Source organism: Vitis riparia, chromosome 15 (assembly GCF_004353265.1).
Source record: "Vitis riparia cultivar Riparia Gloire de Montpellier isolate 1030 chromosome 15, EGFV_Vit.rip_1.0, whole genome shotgun sequence".
In the NCBI taxonomy this organism is placed as follows: Eukaryota; Viridiplantae; Streptophyta; class Magnoliopsida; order Vitales; family Vitaceae; genus Vitis; species Vitis riparia.
The window spans coordinates 2,973,748-2,992,423 of NC_048445.1; the positions used below are offsets into that span (position 1 = coordinate 2,973,748).

The following is an 18,676-nucleotide window of genomic DNA, read 5'->3' on the forward strand; positions in this document are numbered from 1 at the left end:
TTTTTTTGAACCCTAGTGCAAGATTGGGTTCATTTTCTTCATTAGATGCGTACAGGCCATTTATAAGCTTTCTTTATCAGATGTGTACAGGTCATGTAAAAGTTTTGTTGTTTTCATGCTAATGCAATACACATCATTTCAAAAAAATTAACAAAAATATCAAAAATAGATTTAAAGTTTATAAATTTTTAATTCTTTTTCACGTCTTTTATATATTAATAGGTTAAAATAAGGTTATATGTGTGATTTTTAATAATCATAATTGTTTTTATATTAATTAAATATTTTTTAAAGATACTATTAAAATAAATATAAAAATATGATACTTTAATCACTATCAGATGCCATGTTTTTTTATCTGTTTTTACAATAAGCTTAATGTGCATTTGATAACGATTTTATAAGTATTTTTAATTTTTTTAATATTTGAAAAATAAACTTTTTTAAGTGTAAAAAAGTTTAAAAATATTTTCTAAAATCACCATCAAACATGCTTAGAGTGTGTTTGACAATAATTTTAAAAAGTGTTTTTAATATTTTTAACTTTTTATTTTTCAAGTACAAAAATAAGAAACTAAAAACACTTCTTAAAATCACTATCAAACACACTCTTAATTTTTTAAAAAATGTATCGTAGACGATAAGACGGTGATAAAAAACTAATTGGTTAGATTTTTCCTAAACTTTTGTTAAAAAGCCCAAGATTTCAATTTTGAGATGTTGAGATGACTTGTGATTGACAATGAAAATTGGGGCATGGAGTTTGAAAGATGAATAAATATTCGAGGACTAAGTACACAAGGCATTCAAGTTCATTGAATTTTGAGTTTCCCTGTAATGGGGTCGTCTCAATTGATAGAAGACTATAAAGAGTTTATGGTTGTGATTGCATATTTCAGCCCTAACGTGTGGAAAAAGGTACTGGTAACCCTAAAAATGCCTCAAAATAATTATCTGCATTCATATTATAATTTTAATTTCTATGTTTTCTTGCAAGGAAAGGGTTCCTTAATATGGATAGGCTCTAAGAGTGTGGAGTCCTCGGACTAAGTTTGTGTTTGGGTCTCGAAAAATATAAAAGAAAAAAAAAATAAATTTTAAATTAATAAATTATATATAGTACTTTAAATTTATTTAACTTATTTTAAATCTTTGATATAAAGACTATATAAATTAAAAATATGTAAGTTTATAATTAATTTTAATTATTTTTTATTTTTTATTATATTTTTCATAACACAATCAAATATATATATAATTTTTTTTTTAGCATTTTCCTTTCGAACATATTCTTAATATATAGTAAAGAAATGTCATATTTTTATATTTATTTTTTAAATAATATTTTTTTTTGAAAATAAAAATTTTAAAAAATCATAGCTATTTCTCGGATCCTTCTAAACACTCCCAACCCGGGGTTAAGTCTCGAAGGCGTACTGGCGTAGACTCACAAAAGAGGAGGTCAAGCCTCGGAGGGTGGGAGGGGCTCAGCCAGTGGACCATGTCAAAAGTTAAAAAAAGGCTTAAAGCTTGATTTTTTTTTTTTCATTAAAAAAAAATGAAAAAAAGAAGAAGAAAATTCACCACCTGCCCAAAGGCTTAAAGGGAAATGTGGAAAGTGGGAACCCTATCTACCCAACACATAATTGGAAAACCCATTAGACAATGAGACAATTAGACAATTAGACAATATGATTAACTTTAATTTTTCTAATTTCTTATCATACGTTCAAATCAAAAGTAGATGTTTTTTTTTTAATCTAAATTATCATCACTAACTTTTTTTTTTTTTTATCTTGTTGGCCCACCCACTTATTTATATTAAAAGGTAGAATTTGAAGATAAAATCATGATTGTTATAAATGTAAAAATAAAAACATTAATTTAGATTTATTTTTTACTATTGTTGAACACAAAATTGATTTCAAATAATTTTTTTTTTAAAGGGACAATTGTATTTTGAACCTAGTTGGCCCCAAAAATTAAGTTTTGGTCCATATAAGTTGACCATTTAAGCAAAAAACCTAAAGAAAATGTGAAAATTGAGAAAAAGGATATGAATTTTTTATCTTTCAAAAAATGACCTGATTATGAAAAAAAAAATGAAAAACATTAATTTAAATTTTATTCATTTTGTAAACCTCAATAAAATTTAATTTAATTAAGTGATTTGGAAAAAAATACACAATTTTTCAAAAAAAAAAATTATTATTATTATTATTTAAAAATCAAACATCTTGGAAAATATATATATATTTAAAATTATGTATGTAAAAAATAACTAAAAATATGTTAAAGTTATTTTTTTTAAATGACATATTTTTAGAATATATTTTTTTTAAAAATTAGTTTTCTAAAAATAATAAATTTTCAGAATAATTATTTAAAAAAAAATTAAGATTAAAAAGTTTGTCAAACATTGTGGTAGAAAATACTCAAAATAGTTTTAAAGAGTATATTGGTCTCTTCATATTTTATATCATTTCTATCAATTATGCAACTTTTATGGACCAAATCTTAATTTGTGAGTCCAATTGGGTCCAAAACACAATTGTTCGTAAAAAAAAGGGTCATTCAATTAAAGTTGAAATGACTCCAATATAAGCTAAAAAATGACTTTCCCAAATGATAATCAATATTGTCTTTAGTCTTTTTGTTAAGTGCAGATTAAGATGTTAATCCATTTCACAGCAATTATAAAAAGTGTTTTTACCTTAAAAGAATGTTTTGAAAAAATATAAAGTATTTGATAAAATTTAGGAAACATTTTTAAAAAATCATTTATAGTGTTCAAAAATCATTTATAATGTTTTATGAAAAAATACTTCATTAAGTAATCTTTTAAAAACACTTTCATTGAAAACGTTTTAAGCATGAAAACTTCCAACTGTATTTTAAAAGTGCATTTGATAGTGTTTTTACTAAACATATTTTTTATGAAAGTATTTTATTCAAAAGTGTTTTTAAGAGCTTTACCTATAAATTATTTATTTAGAAAACACTATAAGTAATTTTTTAATATTATAAATAATTTTTTAAAAACAATTCCTAAGTTTTATCAAACATTCATTTTCTTTTTTCAAAAACATTTTTTGCATTAAAAGTGCTTCCCATATTAAAAGGGTTAAAAATTTTAAATATTAAAAAAATTAAAAATATTTACTAAAATCGTTATCAAGCAGATTATAAAGAATCCGTTTTGATTGTGATTTTTGGAATTGGTTTCAAAAAATTAAAAATCAAATGACTTGGTCAATAATTTACACGTCAAATCAAAATATATATTTAAATATGAAGCTCAACACGCATCATTTTCATTGACGTGAGAATGACCCATTGATATTAGATTTTATCCAATAGAAATTTAATTTTTAAATTTTGTATTTTTTAAAAATACGTGGAAATTAAATTTTATAATATAAAATCTTGAGGTTGTTGGGAACTTGAGATATACATATTAATGATTTTATTTTTCTTATGTTATTTATCTAGAACAGTGACATTTGATCAACCTGTGGATCCCAATGATTGATGATCCCATGCCATGTGGCTTCCGATAATAACCCATGTTTCCCATAATCACGACCGTCCCCGTCATGCAATCCTAAATCAGACTTTCCAAAATCAATCAATCAAACGGCGAACACCACTTTGTGGTGGAGTTGATAGCATGTGATTAAACCGGAAGATGCTTATCTTGTAACATTTTCAGCCTAGGGAATCCTGCTTGCTTTATTAAAGCTTGCCTTACGGAATCTACTTTTCACATAGCCTTAAAAGTATGTTTGGTTGCAATTATTAGAGGCCAAAAATTTTTATTTTAAATTTAATAAGAGTTTTTATTTATTTATACTTGATTAATTTTATTGATAAAATTTATAATTTTAAAAATAATTAAATATAAAAATTAAGAAAATATTACTTATATTAATAATTGTATTTTGATTTATGTGGTAAGTTTTTCTAATATTTAATATATATTTTTTATAATATTAATATTATCTTTTAGAAATTGTGACTTTAATTTCAATTTCACTCCCGAACTAAGCCCGATCATTTTATGGATTAAATTTATTGTATAAGTATAATGGAAATTTAGTTTTTCAATGAGGTTTAAAATTGATTTTTATCTAATTTAATTTTTTCCATTCAAAAAAATTTGAGGCAATTTTTTTTATTTTAAAAATACATCAAATATGATGTCAAAGCAACCATATTTTATTATTAATTTAATTATTTTACTAACTTTACTTGAGGAGAAGAAGCCAAATAATAATAATAATAATAATTTTTTCATATAAGAAAATGAAAATAATTTCCTTTTTGGAATATACATATATATTTTTGTTTTATATTTTAAAAATTAAAAATAATAATATATTTTTTATATAAAATATGTTAACTCTTATATAAAAATTAAAGATTTATCTTGTATATTTTTAAAATTTTTAAAAATTGTGACAGATAAATTTTTTTAATATCTCAAAATTTTAAACGATTTAAAAAATTTATTATCTTTTAAGATAAATTTAGCATTTTATATACAAATTATTACTTTTTTTTTTTTTCAAAAAAAAAATATATCCAAACGAATATAATTAGGCAAGTCCATTGGATTATATTATGATCATTAAAATTGTAAATCTATAATTTAACAATTTAATTCAATTGAATTATATTTTTGTGATGATTATAAATTACATCTAATTATATTTTCCAAAATTTAATTTTTTTTAAAAATTAATTGGCTAAACAATAGAAGTAGAAGTAGTCTTACACTTCAATGGAAAAAGATCAGAAGTCAAGTCAGCTTTCATGGCAGCTTTTATAATTTTTCGGCAAATGCCAAGAAAGAAGAAGAGGGTCCTACAAAGAAAGTCCTATCGAATAGGACCGGGATGCCCACTCTACAATTCATACAATTTCTCGGAGCCTCACCACTCATTCACTCTTCTCTTTAAACGACGTCCTACAACTGCCACTGGAGGCTCTCCACGAAGTTTCTCCGTGTAGTCGCAGTTGTATGACCTTCCATGGAAGATCACCATGCACTGGTACGCCCCCCTTTTATTTCGGCAACTGGGTCTTTTTGTTTTTGAAGTGGTTGTTCAGTTTGGGAACTGAGAAAGTGTGGGAGAAGTGCAGGAACTAAGCTGGAGAAAGCGGAGGTTCTGCTCGAGGGCGTAGTTAAGGTGGGGTTTTGGTTTTCTAGATACCCTTTACGCGCAAGAGACATGTAACTTTTGGAAGCTCTGTTTTGCTTCTGTTTCATTTATTTTTCCTGAGTTTTCTCGGGGACCAAACAGAGAGTTCTGTTGTTTTTGCACCCGATCAATTTTCTACCTTGAGTTTTGTTTTTAAAAGAATTTAAAGAGCTTTATTACTTTCTTTGAGTTTTAGAAGTGATATTTTTAATTGAAAGAAGTGGTTGCAGGCTTCAATTATTGAAAAATAGAATCAAATCATTTTCTTTTTCCTTCCCTGCTTGTTTTTATCCCGGGTTTTCTCAGCAGCTAGACAGAAAATTAAATTTGGTTTTGTTCGTCCATTATTTTATTTTCTACCCAGAGTTTTGTTTTTTGTTTATTTTTTTTTTTTTAAAAATTAAAAAGGCTAAAGAAAGAAATGGTTGCAGGGTTAGTTGAAGTGATATTTTCAATCAAAAGAAGTGGTTACAGGCTTCAATTATTGAAGGAATAGAATCAAGTCATGTTCCTTTTTCCTCTCTGCTTGTTGATATGCCGGGCTTTCTCAGCAGCCAAACAGAAAATTAAATTTGGTTTTGGTCCATTATTATATTTTGCTGACATGAATTGTGCATGAAAACCCAATATCTGCTTTTCTTCTCCTGGGTTTTCTCTGCAACCAAACAGGAAGTTAAATCTTGTTTTCTTCATGCGCTTTTTCCTTTTTCTATCTTCAACTACATATGAAATCTCGGTTGTTTCCTTGAATCGGCCCATGGAAATGGTGGGGGTTTAAAATTTTAGTCTGAATCTTTGACTCTTGTTTTCATTATTACATCAATTGTGGCTGTGGCCAACTCAATATCTTAAAAAATTCTATTTCATATATATATATATATATATATTGAAATTTTACTTTTCTTCTTTAGCAAATTCTTAATAGATTCATACAACAGATGGTTGGTATGTTTCATAAAGGCATTGGCCATTTGGCCTTTTCTCTGACACTTTAAGTTATTCAGATTGACTTTTTGAGTTTTTTCCCATTTTTTTGGTCCACATGGAGCAACAATATTGATTATTATATGAATTGACTGGTTCCTTCTTATTGATTCAAACATGGGATAAAAGGATTACTACCATCGTATGTGTTATTAACATTTGTTATTTTGCTTTCGAACAACCTATTTATAGTCTGCCATTGCATTTAATGTTGAAAGGCCATTTCAACTTGAAGGTGGGTTTTGCAGGGCAATGATCTCAGCACTTTCTAGCAGGATAAAAAAAAATTGCACCTGATTCCCAAGTTGACTCTTTGTGTCGGACAAGAATTGAGCTTAAGTTATGAATTTCAAGCAGAAATTTGTAAGGTTAGTTTGTTGGAGTTTAGGTTCTTGCATCATTCTGTTTTGTAGACTTTGCTTCTACTAATCTGCTCAATTCTCTGAAAAAAATTTCATCTATCCTTTTTGGTTCTGTTCATTCATCTGGTGTTCTGAATAAAATGATGTTTAGTTGGTTATGATCATCTCTTTGGTTTCGGGTTTAAGTAGAGATTTAGAAGGCTGCCGTATGCTTAACATCATCCTGTGTGCTGTTTATTTGTTGGGCATTGTTCTGAACTGATTCTAGAAACGAATTTTGATTGTTCTGTTCAGGTTTCAGGAATGGAGTCCAGCAAGATCCGTGAGTTCTGAGGGGCAATTCCCCCCATACCGGAGAGGAACTAGAGCAACTATAAGTGGAATTCTTGAGAGGATTCAGGAAGGATTTGCAACAGTTTCTGAAAGGATTCAGAGCTGGAGAAAATCACTAAGCCTCCCTTCAAGAACCAGAAAGCCATCAAAAGAATTGAAGAGTCCCAGGAAGAAAATTCTTGACCCCCAGGGTTCGTTTCTTCAGGAGTGGAATAAAGTATTCCTCATCTCTACTGTACTTGCAGTTGCCTTGGATCCATTTTTCTTTTACGTCCCAATTCTTCATCGCGAGGAGACCTGCCTTGATTTGGACACGAAACTGGGGGTCATTGCTTGTGTTCTTCGTTCAATTGTCGACATCTTTTACATTCTTCATATTATCTTTCAGTTCCATACTGGGTTTATCGCCCCTTCTTCTAGAGTATTTGGGAGGGGTGAATTAGTTGAAGCCCCTTCAGCTATAGCGAAAAGATACTTGTCCACCTACTTCATTATCGATATTCTCTCAATCCTTCCCCTCCCACAGGTATGTGGTGGCATTTTCTTGGCCTTTTTAGATCCTCAGCCCTCACATCCATGTAGAAATACATGCTTGTTTGTTTGATTTATATGCCTTGACACAATTCCCTGGTTGTTTTCAATAGAAAAACTCATTCTCTACAATGAAAATATGATTCAATGAAGCCTAGAGGCATGCTTTTGATGCATTTATTTTTTGTTTGTCATGCAATTCAATGGCTTCTGTTTAAATCTCTTCAGTTGGTTATTCTGATCGTCAAAGTGAAAGGACCGGTTTCATTGAATACAAAGGACTTGTTGAAGTCTGTCATTTTCTCCCAGTATGTGCCAAGACTACTCAGGATTTATCCACTATATAAAGAAGTGACGACGACTTCTGGCATTATTACTCAAACCGCATGGGCTGGGGCTGTTTTCAATCTCTGCCTCTATATGCTGGCCAGTCATGTGAGTTTGATTTTGATTGTCTCTAACCTTGACACTACCAAGAAACTAATACCTTGTTGACAGTTTTCTATGATGGAGTTGAATTTCAATTATCATATGGATTTTCTGATTGTTTCATCAATCTGATGCACCAGGTAGTTGGAGCTTTTTGGTACTTGTTTGCAATAGAACGACAAAATACCTGCTGGGCAAAGGGAAGTCGGTCATGTCATTTCAATCCTGTAGGTTTGTACTGTGGAGCAGAAAGTAGACGAAATAATATTACTCCACAGGTTCATGATTGTCTAAATGCAGCTTGTCCTCTTATCGACCCTGATGATATTGTGAATTCAACAACGTTTAACTTTGGAATATTCTTTGATGCTCTTCAATCTCATGTGGTGGAAAGAAAAGATTTCCAAAATAAATTCTTTTACTGCTTTTGGTGGGGTCTGAGAAATCTTAGGTTCGTGCAACTGAATTGCATCACGTTTAACTCTAATGGTTATTCTTCCTTGGAGCTGAATCAATTGTTCTTATTTTTCAGTTCTCTGGGACAGAACCTCAAAACAAGCACTTTCATCGAGGAGATCTTCTTTGCTGTGTTTATCTCCATCTTTGGATTGGTTTTATTTTCACTACTCATTGGAAATATGCAGGTAACTGTTGAATTCTTGTTCTGCATTCTTCACAATTTGAATTTGTATGTCGACAAATGAGATGTTGAGATGGTATGCATGGTCTGCATTGTCATTCAGACCCTTCAACCGACAGCCTGATGGTATAATGGTCTGATGGACTGATGAATTATGGATATCTTATTGGAGAAAATCAGAGTTTTATCCATATTGGTCATGGGTGTTGTTTTGGATGGTCTAACAGTTGGCAACAGAGATACAAAAATGTCCATGACTCCATCCCATATGCTAATCTAGAGTCTTTGATCATTCTGTTGTCTCGGTGTTTCTGTTCTCTGGCCTTCCTCTCCCCATCTAGCTCCTACTGGAGCCAAGGCACTAATTCTCATGAACCCCACCAATTTTAGCTAAAGTACTAAGATTACTAAAGCATGTTTGTGTGCTGTTACAGAAATATCTGCAATCCACAACTGTTAGAGTCGAAGAGATGAGAGTAAAAAGGCAGGATGCAGAGCAGTGGATGGCTCATCGATTGCTCCCTGACCCCCTGAGGGTGCGGATTAGGCGGTATGAACAATACAAATGGCAAGAAACCAGAGGTGTCCAGGAGCATAAACTTATTTCAGATCTTCCCAAGGACCTCAGGAGAGACGTAAGGCGCCATCTCTGCTGGAATCTGCTAATGAGAGTAAGTTCATTTCTAAATCTCCTTTATACTTTTGTCTTAGATTTCAGCTACAATGCCTTATAGTCCTTTGTTTCCCTTTAGGTGCCAATGTTTGAAAAAATGGACAGCCAACTGTTGGATGCACTGTGTGATCACCTAAAGCCAGTTCTTTATACAGAAAACAGCACCATTCTCCGTGAGGGGGATCCTGTTGATGAGATCTTCTTCATCATGCGAGGCAAGCTGTCGACTATAACCACCAATGGTGGAAGAACTGGCTTCTTCAATGAAACTTATCTCAAGGCTGGTGACTTCTGTGGAGATGAGCTTCTCACATGGGCCTTGGAATCCAAATCCTCTTCCAATCTCCCCATCTCAACCAGAACTGTAAAGGCCATAACTGAGGTTGAAGCCTTTGGTCTAATGTCCAATGACCTGATAACCGTTGCCTCCCAGTTCTTCTACCGTCTCCACAGCAAGCAGCTCCAGTATACTTTCAGGCAAGCCTCAAAACAAAAACAAAAAATTCCCTTGTCTACTACTGCTGATAACTGATACATAAAACTGAAAAATCGGGCTATGCTTGCTTTCAGGTTCTACTCCCAGCAGTGGAGGACATGGGGAGCCTGCTTTATACAGGCTGCTTGGCAGCGTTACAGGAGGAGGAAGCAGGACAAGGCTTTACAGGAGGCGGAAGAGAGGCTGCAAGATGCTTTATCAAGAGAGGTAGGTGCCTCTCCAAGCCTCGGTGCCACTGTCTTCGCATCAAGGTTTGCTGCCAAACTTCTACGAGCCCTGCGGCGTAATGGTGGACGCAGAACCCGATTGCCACAGAGACTACCACCTTTGATGCCTCAGAAGCCCACTGATCCTGATTTTACTTCGGCAGGTCGGTAATGAAGTGAGTCTTTTGAGAGTTGTGTTGATTGTGGAAGCTTTGTTTGTACTTTGTACTTGAAGCTTTAGTGTAAGAGGTTTTTGTGTATAGTATATGTTGAGCAGAGTCCTGCTATTTTCTGTAAAGCTCTGTTTGTTTTTTGTTTCATGATTTTCATCATGGCCTAAAAGTTCAAGTAAAATCCATCAGCTCCTAAGGATTTATCCAGTTACATTGGTTTTTTCATGTGATTTTTATAGCGGGTGCAACTCAAGCGGGTTGGGTCGGGTTCGTGATGAACCCAAGTCCGATTTGAATTAATAACAATTTTAATTTTCAACTTAACCTATGTTCCAACTTGAAGTACTTAAATTAAGTCTACCATTCATTAACAGAGATGAACGTGAGCTCATCGGTGCATGTTTGGGCTGACTGTGGGTTAGGCCATCAGGATTTGGGTTGATCACGTTGAATCACAATATCTTCAAAGACAAGGAATTTTGATTTTCATACGAACAAAAATTTGATTTCTATTGCTATTTCTAATCAGTTATTCACTGAAAGTACAAATTTCATTCAATTTGCGGGTACAGTTATTTCTAATCAGTTATTCACTCCTCAGTCGCGCCTTTATCGGCCTCATCAATTACAGTGGTAAAGCTTACTCTCTTTCTGCTTGGGGTCTAGAGAACTGAGGATGAAAAGAAAAGAAAATTTCACAATTTGAAATCTTGGTTTGGAATCTGAAGGCCTAAACCATTTTAGCAGCAAAAAACAGAGCATCATTGTCTGAATCTTGGATTAAACATGGCAGATTTGTTTGCTTTTGAGTTTATGTTTGTTTGTGATTTGTTTTTTAGTTTGGTGCCTGGCTGAAGATTGGTGTGTTTGATTTAATTTAAGACTCCTATTAATATCAAAATGCCTGTAGAAATTAATTTAAATAATTAAATGCTATCAAGCCTGATCAGTGAGGGATTGAATAAAATAGAGAGAATTGGGCTTTAGATCTTTTGACTTTAATAATTAATAAAGAGTCCTTCAAACACCCATAATTGATTACAAGGATATGATAAAAATACCCACTTGACTCATTTTTGTTTTTATTCTACTACCCTTCCCATGCCACTATTATTTATTATTTAACCATTTTTGGATTTTTCATTATTTTTTTAAACTCTTTTATAAATAATTGAAAAATCAACATTATTTTTTTATTTTTAAATTATAAAAAAAATTATATTAATGATTCAAAGACTATTTTGGAAAATACTTTCTAAAAAAAATATTAATTTAAATAAATAAAAATTATATTTTACATTTATTTTTATCTTTTACATTTTAGAAGTAAATAATTTAATGATTAAAATACTATTTAAAATAAATATATTCACTATTTTAATTTTTTTATATTAAAAAGTATTTTAAAGTTTTTTTTTTTTACTATTATAAAATAAAAAGTTTATTTTTTTTAATTTTTTTTCCTTATTTTAATAACTTTTTGAACATGACTTTTAGTAATAAGTTACATGAAATGTTATAAATTTGTTTATTAAAGATTTTTTTTAATGATTTGAATTAATTGAAAATTTATTAAAATAATAAAAAGAAAAAGAAAGAAAGAGGATGAATGGAAAGTTTTTATTTTAAGTACTCAATTAAAATGTTTTCATATGACCAAACTTTAGAAGTGGATTATATCAATACATAGTAGAGATTGAATTTTTCTTATATAAAATGGTTGAAAGGTATATTTACTTATTTTAGATGAAAACAAGTAGTTAAAAATTATATATATTATATTTGAGTTTGGTTTTAAAATATTTTTCTAGTTTTTATTTTTTATTTTTAAAAATAATTTTTATTTTCTATATTCTCTTTTTGAAAATATTTTTAATTAAAAAATGAAAACCATTTTTTAAAATGAAAATTGAAAACCTTGTTTAGTACTATTTTTTTTATATGAAATAAAAAAATAATAAATTTTATTTATTTATTTATTGCGCCATTGTACAATTGTATTACACTAACTGTACAAGGGAAATGTACTAAGTGTACAAGGCTACCCTTTGTAAAAATGATCGATTATGAGTCATTCCTTTATTTTTTTTATCACTCACGAATTGTATACATATGTCATGTACTTTATTTAATTCCCGTATGGAAATTCCAATATTTTTCCTACTAATAATATTTGGAGAAAATTTTTTTTGACCTTAAATCATCTATCATCTTCTCAACTAAATAATTGGAAATATGGTTAAATACTCCTACGTGGACACATAACTTAGGAGGGATATAAAATTTGTGTTATTATACAAGCGTATTACACTATTTGTACAAGGGAAATGTACTAATTGTACAAAGGTATACAAAAATACCATTTGTGAATGATTTTAATTGATTTTAAACTACTTTTTTATTTTTCTTGTCACCCAATGATTGTACACCTATGTCATGCACTTTATTTAACTCTCACATGAAAATTCTAATATTTTTCCCAATAATGATATTTGGGGAAAAAAATTGACCCTAAGTCATCCACCATTTTCTCAACCAAACCATTGAAAATATGATTAATACATTTACATGAACATATAAATTAAGAGATATATGAAATTTATGTCATTGTACAAGGGTATTACATTAACTGTATAAGGATATTACACTAACTGTACAAGGGAAATGTGTTAAGTGTACAAGGGTGTACAAGACTTCTAATAGGTTTTGTACGATTTTTAAACAACTTGAATTTGACATTAAGATGATTATTGATAGTTTTGTTTGTTTGTTTTTTTTTTTTTACCAAACTATGTCATTAAGACATTCTCTACAAAAATTAACACATAGGAAATAAAATTAAAATCAATCATGTTTGAATTGTTCATTTTAAGTAAACTAAATGAAATATATATTTTTACTATTTTGCCTTTATAAATATAATTTCATTGTTATCAATAGAGATTAAAAAAATCATATTTAAATGGCATTAAAAATAAACTAAAATTATTTTTATAACATTTTTATTTTTTAAAATCATTAATTTAAATTATGAAATTAGTTTTAAAGTTAAAAATATTTGTTGTAATTATAGTTTTGAAGATTTCATGATTTTACCTTATTATTTTGAAAAAATTGCTTTAATAAGAAAGTATTTATTTTAATGGTTTTAAATATTTAAATCTTTATTGAAAAATATTTAGGATTAGTGTGGAGAGCAATTATGTAATTTTGGAATTGAGAAATTTTGAACATTTTGAAGACCTTAATTCGGTCAATTACCCTATTTACACTTTCAAAATTATTGGAAGATTGGTAAATTAGTCTTAAAAATATTATCTTCTTGATTAATATTATATATATATATATATATATATATATATATATATATATATATATATATATATATATATATATATATATATATATATGCATGTGAGTGTTTACATTATTTACGAAAAAATAATAATCACCATGTGTTTAATTTGCAAATTAGAAAAAAAAATTAATAATATTTTATGAGGAATTTAAAAAGTATTTATTATATGTTCTATAAATTTGAAAAAAATATAATATTTGATGATATCTAATTTATAAGTTAGAACAAACAAAATATTAAACGGTGTTTAAAAATTATTTAATATATATGAGAAATAATATAAGTTTGAAATAAAGAATAATATTTGTTATATATTATGTAAGTTTTCAATATATTTAAAAAATATTTATTATATATTATGTAAGTTTGAAAAAAAGAATAATATTTGATGAGGTATTTAAAAGTTATTCACTTTGAAAATACATTTGGTAATAATAATTTTTAACCATCTTTCATATTTGATGAAGAAAAATGATTTAAGTTGGTTCCACTGTTAAATAGATGAGAGAAGGACAAAAGAGTCAAAGAGAGAATGAGAAAGGTAAGGTGATTTGTTAGGGTATTTTAGAGATTTTTTAAAGACAATATCCTTACCCTCAATTTCTACTCTTTCATTGGGTGTTGGGCTTAAATATGGAACATATATGAACCATAGCTTAATTTTTGGGCCCATTTGGGCCAAAAACATAATTTTCCCAATACAATATTGTGCACTGACACATAAATTTCCCCTCTTATGTGGCACAGTGACGAATCCACCTTACCTAACTTTCAAATGAAGAAGGGAAGGTTAGAGCCTAAGCCTGAGCCTATCCATATTTGAATGAAGGGACGAGAATCTTGGAGGTTTGAAGATGGGGTTCCAATGGCTATCTACAGAAACGGCTGTAGTATGTTAAACCATGTTTATTAGATGAAAGAGGGGAATGTTGATCAAAGCAATGGCTGTGTATGTGCATCTTCCCTCCTTGAAAAAAACCATATACACCCTCATCTTTTTGCATTTTTCCTTCATATTATCTCCTGCTACCTCTCCAAATCCATTAAGTCTCAGTTACCCTTTGATGTTTGGTTTCAAAATTTGAGACTTACGATTGAAGAGTTGAGCTTGTTTGTAGGAGGATGTTATAGAGTCAAAATTCAGGAAATATTTGATGTTGTGTCTGAATTATTTTGGTGTTATTATTTGTTTATTTATTCATTTAGCCATATTAATTTCTAGTACTTTTTTGCACAAAGATGTGTTTTAGCATTTTCTTGATTTAATGATATTATCTGTGTTACTCTTATTAGTTGTTTTATAGTTTAGCCCATGGTGTCGTTACCATGTGCATTTGATTATGTGAGGTCATTTTCAGTTTGAAGTTGTTGTGTGCACTGTGCAGGGCCTTCATTTTGGTACATTCTAGCTGGAAGTAAGGCATATGTGAATCTCAAGTTTACTCTTTATATTGGATAGCAACTGAGCTTTAAGAGATGAATTTCGAGCTGGTTAATCCAGGGTCCAGGAAGAAAATTCTTGATCCAGAGGGATCATTTCTTCAGACATGGAATAAAATATTTCTAGTCTCTTGTGTGCTTGCAATTTCCCTCGATGCATTTTTCTTTTATGCCCCTGTTATTAATCGTCATAGTACGTGCCTAGATTTGGATGACCGATTGCAGATTGTTGCTTGTGTTCTTCGTACACTCATCGACGTCTTCTACATCCTTCATATTATCTTTCAGTTCCGCACTGGTTTTGTTGGCCCTTCTTCTCGAGTATTTGGAGATGGTGTATTAATTGATGATTCTTCAGTTATAGCGAAAAGATACTTGCCCTACTTCGTCATCGACATTCTATCAATTTTACCCCTCCCACAGGTATGTGTCATTTTCCAGCCATTGGATCATGAACAAAGGGAAGCGAAAGAAAGGTTATATATATAATAATTATTTTCTTAATTTTCACTCATACATGCTTACTTTGCAAAATGATAGCTTAGCAATTCAATGTGCTCTGCTTAATCTGTTCAGGTAGCAGTTTTTATTGTCAACCCACAATTGAAAAGTCCAGTTTCATTCATTAGGAAGGACTTCTTGAAGTTTGTTATTTTCTCCCAATTAGTGCCAAGACTTGTGCGGATCTATCCACTATATAAAGAAGTAACTACAACTTCTGGCATGCTTATTGAAACGGCATGGGCTGGTGCTGCTATCAATCTCTTCTTCTATATGCTAGCCAGTCATGTGAGTTTAAATTTGTTTGTTTTAAACCTTATTTCTATATGCTAGTGGCTAGCCCTTTGTAAGCTTGCTATATATTGTTGTTTAGTTTGTTAAAAACTTAACCTTTTGGGGAAGTTATTAGTTCCATTTCTAGTGATTGTTTCTTTGTGATTTTATGATCATTGAATCAATCTGATGTTCTAGGTGGTCGGAGCCTTTTGGTACTTGCTGTCTATAGAGAGGCAAGATCAGTGTTGGCGTAATTGGTGTGGGGCACATAATGTGAGTTATTCATATTTATATTGTGGAGGAGACCGAATACACAATGACCTTGCTGAGCAATATGCATTACTAAATGCTTCTTGCCCTCTTAGTGAACCAGATGGAATTGAAAATTCCACAGTTTTTAACTTTGGAATATTCATTAAGGCTCTTCAGTCTCGGGTTGTGGAAACAAGAGATTTTCCATATAAGTTTTCTTATTGCTTTTGGTGGGGTCTGCGAAATATTAGGTTTGTACATATACATGAGTTTCATAATCTATTTTGTTTTCCTCAGGTGAATTATTACACGTGCCATTTCCAACATTATAATTAATGTTTGGTAGTTTTTGTTGTCTATTTTTATTTTACAGTTCTCTGGGTTCAAACCTTGATACAAGCCCTTTCATTGGAGAGGTTCTGTTTGCTGTCTTTATTTCCATATTTGGATTGATATTATTTTCATTACTTGTTGGCAATATGCAGGTAAGTACTGAATTCATATTCTGCATCTTCACAGTTTCATCTTTGTATGTAATCATTTAAGATAATGAGATATTTACATGGTACAGAATGTGCATATACCTCTTTCTTTGCTCAAGCTCCTTCTGCTTGAGCCAATTCACATCTTCCCATGAATCCTGCCAGCTAAATCTGTCATATTCCTGGATTGGATGAGTTCTGTTAAGATCATTAGTCCATGTTTCTTGTACTGCTACAGAAATATCTGCAAAATCTACAATCCATAGCTGCTAGAATTGAAGAGGAAAGAGAGAAAAGGAAAAACACTGAGCTGTGGATGTCCCACCGCATACTTCCTGAGGGCCTGAGGATTCGGATTAGGCAGTATAGACAGTACAAATGGAAAAAAACCAAGGGTGTTGATGAAAATGGGATTATCAATGACCTTCCGAAGGACCTCCGAAGAGACATAAAGCGGCATCTCCGTTTGGCTCTACTTATGAGAGTAAGTGCATTCCTAAATTTTGTCTATGCATATATTTGTTCATGTGTGTTCTTGATATATTTCAAAAGCTACTCAATTAATATTTGTCTGAGTTTTAGCTATGATGCCACTTGATTTATTTATTAGATGCCAGTGTTTGAAAGCTTTGATGAGCTACTGTTGGATGCAATTTGTGATCGCCTCAAGCCAGTTCTTTATACAGAAGGTAGCTACATTGTCCGTGAGGGGGATCCAATTGATGAAATGCTCTTTATCGGGCGAGGCAAACTAACAAGCATAAGCACAAATGGTGGAATTGGCTTCTTCAACTTAGGTTATCTCAAGGCTGGTGATTTCTGTGGAGAAGAGCTTCTTCCATGGGCCTTGGCGTCCCAGTCCTCTTCATTTCACCCCATCTCAGCCAGAACCGTAAGTGCCATAACAGAGGTTGAAGCCTCTGCTCTAACGGTTCATGACTTGAAGTCTGTGATCTCCTCCCACTTCTTGTATCCTCTTCACAGAAAGAAGGTTCTGCAGAGTATCAGGCACGTTCCATAGAAAACTCTCTGGCTAGTACTCAGCAAAGGAATGCTCTTGTTTTTCATCAAATCACATGATATTGCCTTAGAGAGTATTCAAAAAGCAAACCGGAGTCTCTTGGGCAATCAAAATCGTTTCATTTCTATATTCATTTCTACATAAGCAGCCATGGTTTCACTATTAATAACTGATGCAGCTCCCTGATAGATGTGCTTGAAATCTCCTACTTTCAGGTTTTACTCACAGGGGTGGAGGACATGGGCTGCCTGTTTTATACAAGCAGCTTGGTGGCGTTACCAGAAGAGGAAGCAAAATAAGGCCTTACAGGAGGCAGGAGGCAGAAGACAGGTTGCGAGATGCTTTGTCGAAAGCAGTAGGAACCTCTACAACCTTGGGCGCCACTAATTATGCATCGAGGTTTGCTGCCAATATGCTACGAATCTTGAGGCACAATGGTGGTAGCAGAGCCAGATTGCCACAAAGATCATGGTTCCCGCTGTCTCCTAAGCCACGTGATCCCCAGCTTACCATCTGAAGCTTGTGAGTTGTAATCTTAACTTTTTTACTTACCAAAGGAGATGCTCATAATCATGTAATTTAGCAAAAGTAGTGCTAATTGTGATAGGTGGGTTTGCCGTATGAGTTTATTAGAAACCCCCCTGAAAAGTCTATTCACAAAAGCCATCATTTCCCCCCTTTGAATGCCCATTTTGCAGCTGGAATTACTGCCATTTTGAACAGAACTGGATTTGTGCTGTGTACTCATAGGCAGTGCTTTTAACAGTAGTTTTGCTTTCTAAGCTTTTCAAAGGTACTTATAGAAACATTGAATGGGATGCTACAGAGGATTGAAGCTTTCAGTAAAACTGGTAACTTATATTATATCAAAGTTTTGATAAGTTTTCGGGTCAAAATCTTATTCTCTTGGGGTTGTTTCATTTACCTCTTCTGAAATTTGGGTTTAAATACACTTGGTTTTTATTAACATGAAATTTCATCAAAAACCTCATTTACCATTCTTATTGGTAGGTTTTTGATGAAATTTTAACCTAACGGAAATAAGGTATATAGAGCCTAAACCTGAGGATACTAAGTGAAATTAACCTTATTCTCATAAAAAAATAGTAATAATGCCAATAAGCATACATGAAATGTCATATAAGAGGAAAATTTCTTTGATAGTAAATTATTATTCAAAATAGTTTTCTATTCTTTGGAAGAGAAAATAGTTTTTTAATTTAAAAAAATAAGTTTTACAAAATTTTAATAGAAAATAATTCTTTGAAAATTTGTTTTGAAAACAAGTTATTTTTTTAGAAAAACGTATGTTTTC

The 18,676-nt window shown here is 31.1% G+C and overlaps 2 protein-coding genes across 2 annotated transcripts; both read left to right on the forward strand.

Annotated features, from left to right (window-relative positions):
* Nucleotides 1–4,931: 4,931 nt before the first annotated feature.
* LOC117932287 (cyclic nucleotide-gated ion channel 1-like) lies at nucleotides 4,932–10,242 on the forward strand. The gene is made up of 10 exons (XM_034853466.1): nucleotides 4,932–5,054; nucleotides 5,146–5,192; nucleotides 6,437–6,556; nucleotides 6,845–7,409; nucleotides 7,643–7,849; nucleotides 7,984–8,294; nucleotides 8,376–8,487; nucleotides 8,918–9,154; nucleotides 9,236–9,633; nucleotides 9,727–10,242. Exons 3-10 carry the CDS (start codon nucleotides 6,531–6,533, stop codon nucleotides 10,028–10,030), a joined length of 2,160 nt encoding a protein of 719 aa, XP_034709357.1. The 5' UTR covers nucleotides 4,932–5,054; nucleotides 5,146–5,192; nucleotides 6,437–6,530; the 3' UTR covers nucleotides 10,031–10,242.
* A 385-nt stretch (nucleotides 10,243–10,627) lies between these two features.
* On the forward strand, nucleotides 10,628–18,143 carry LOC117932691 (cyclic nucleotide-gated ion channel 1-like). Its single transcript, XM_034853975.1, is given in 9 exon segments — nucleotides 10,628–10,664; nucleotides 14,775–15,252; nucleotides 15,406–15,618; nucleotides 15,802–16,109; nucleotides 16,232–16,343; nucleotides 16,579–16,824; nucleotides 16,951–17,348; nucleotides 17,577–17,667; nucleotides 17,669–18,143. Coding segments are annotated over 8 exon segments (1,965 nt in total). The 5' UTR covers nucleotides 10,628–10,664; nucleotides 14,775–14,865; the 3' UTR covers nucleotides 17,879–18,143.
* The last annotated feature ends 533 nt before the right edge of the window (nucleotides 18,144–18,676 follow it).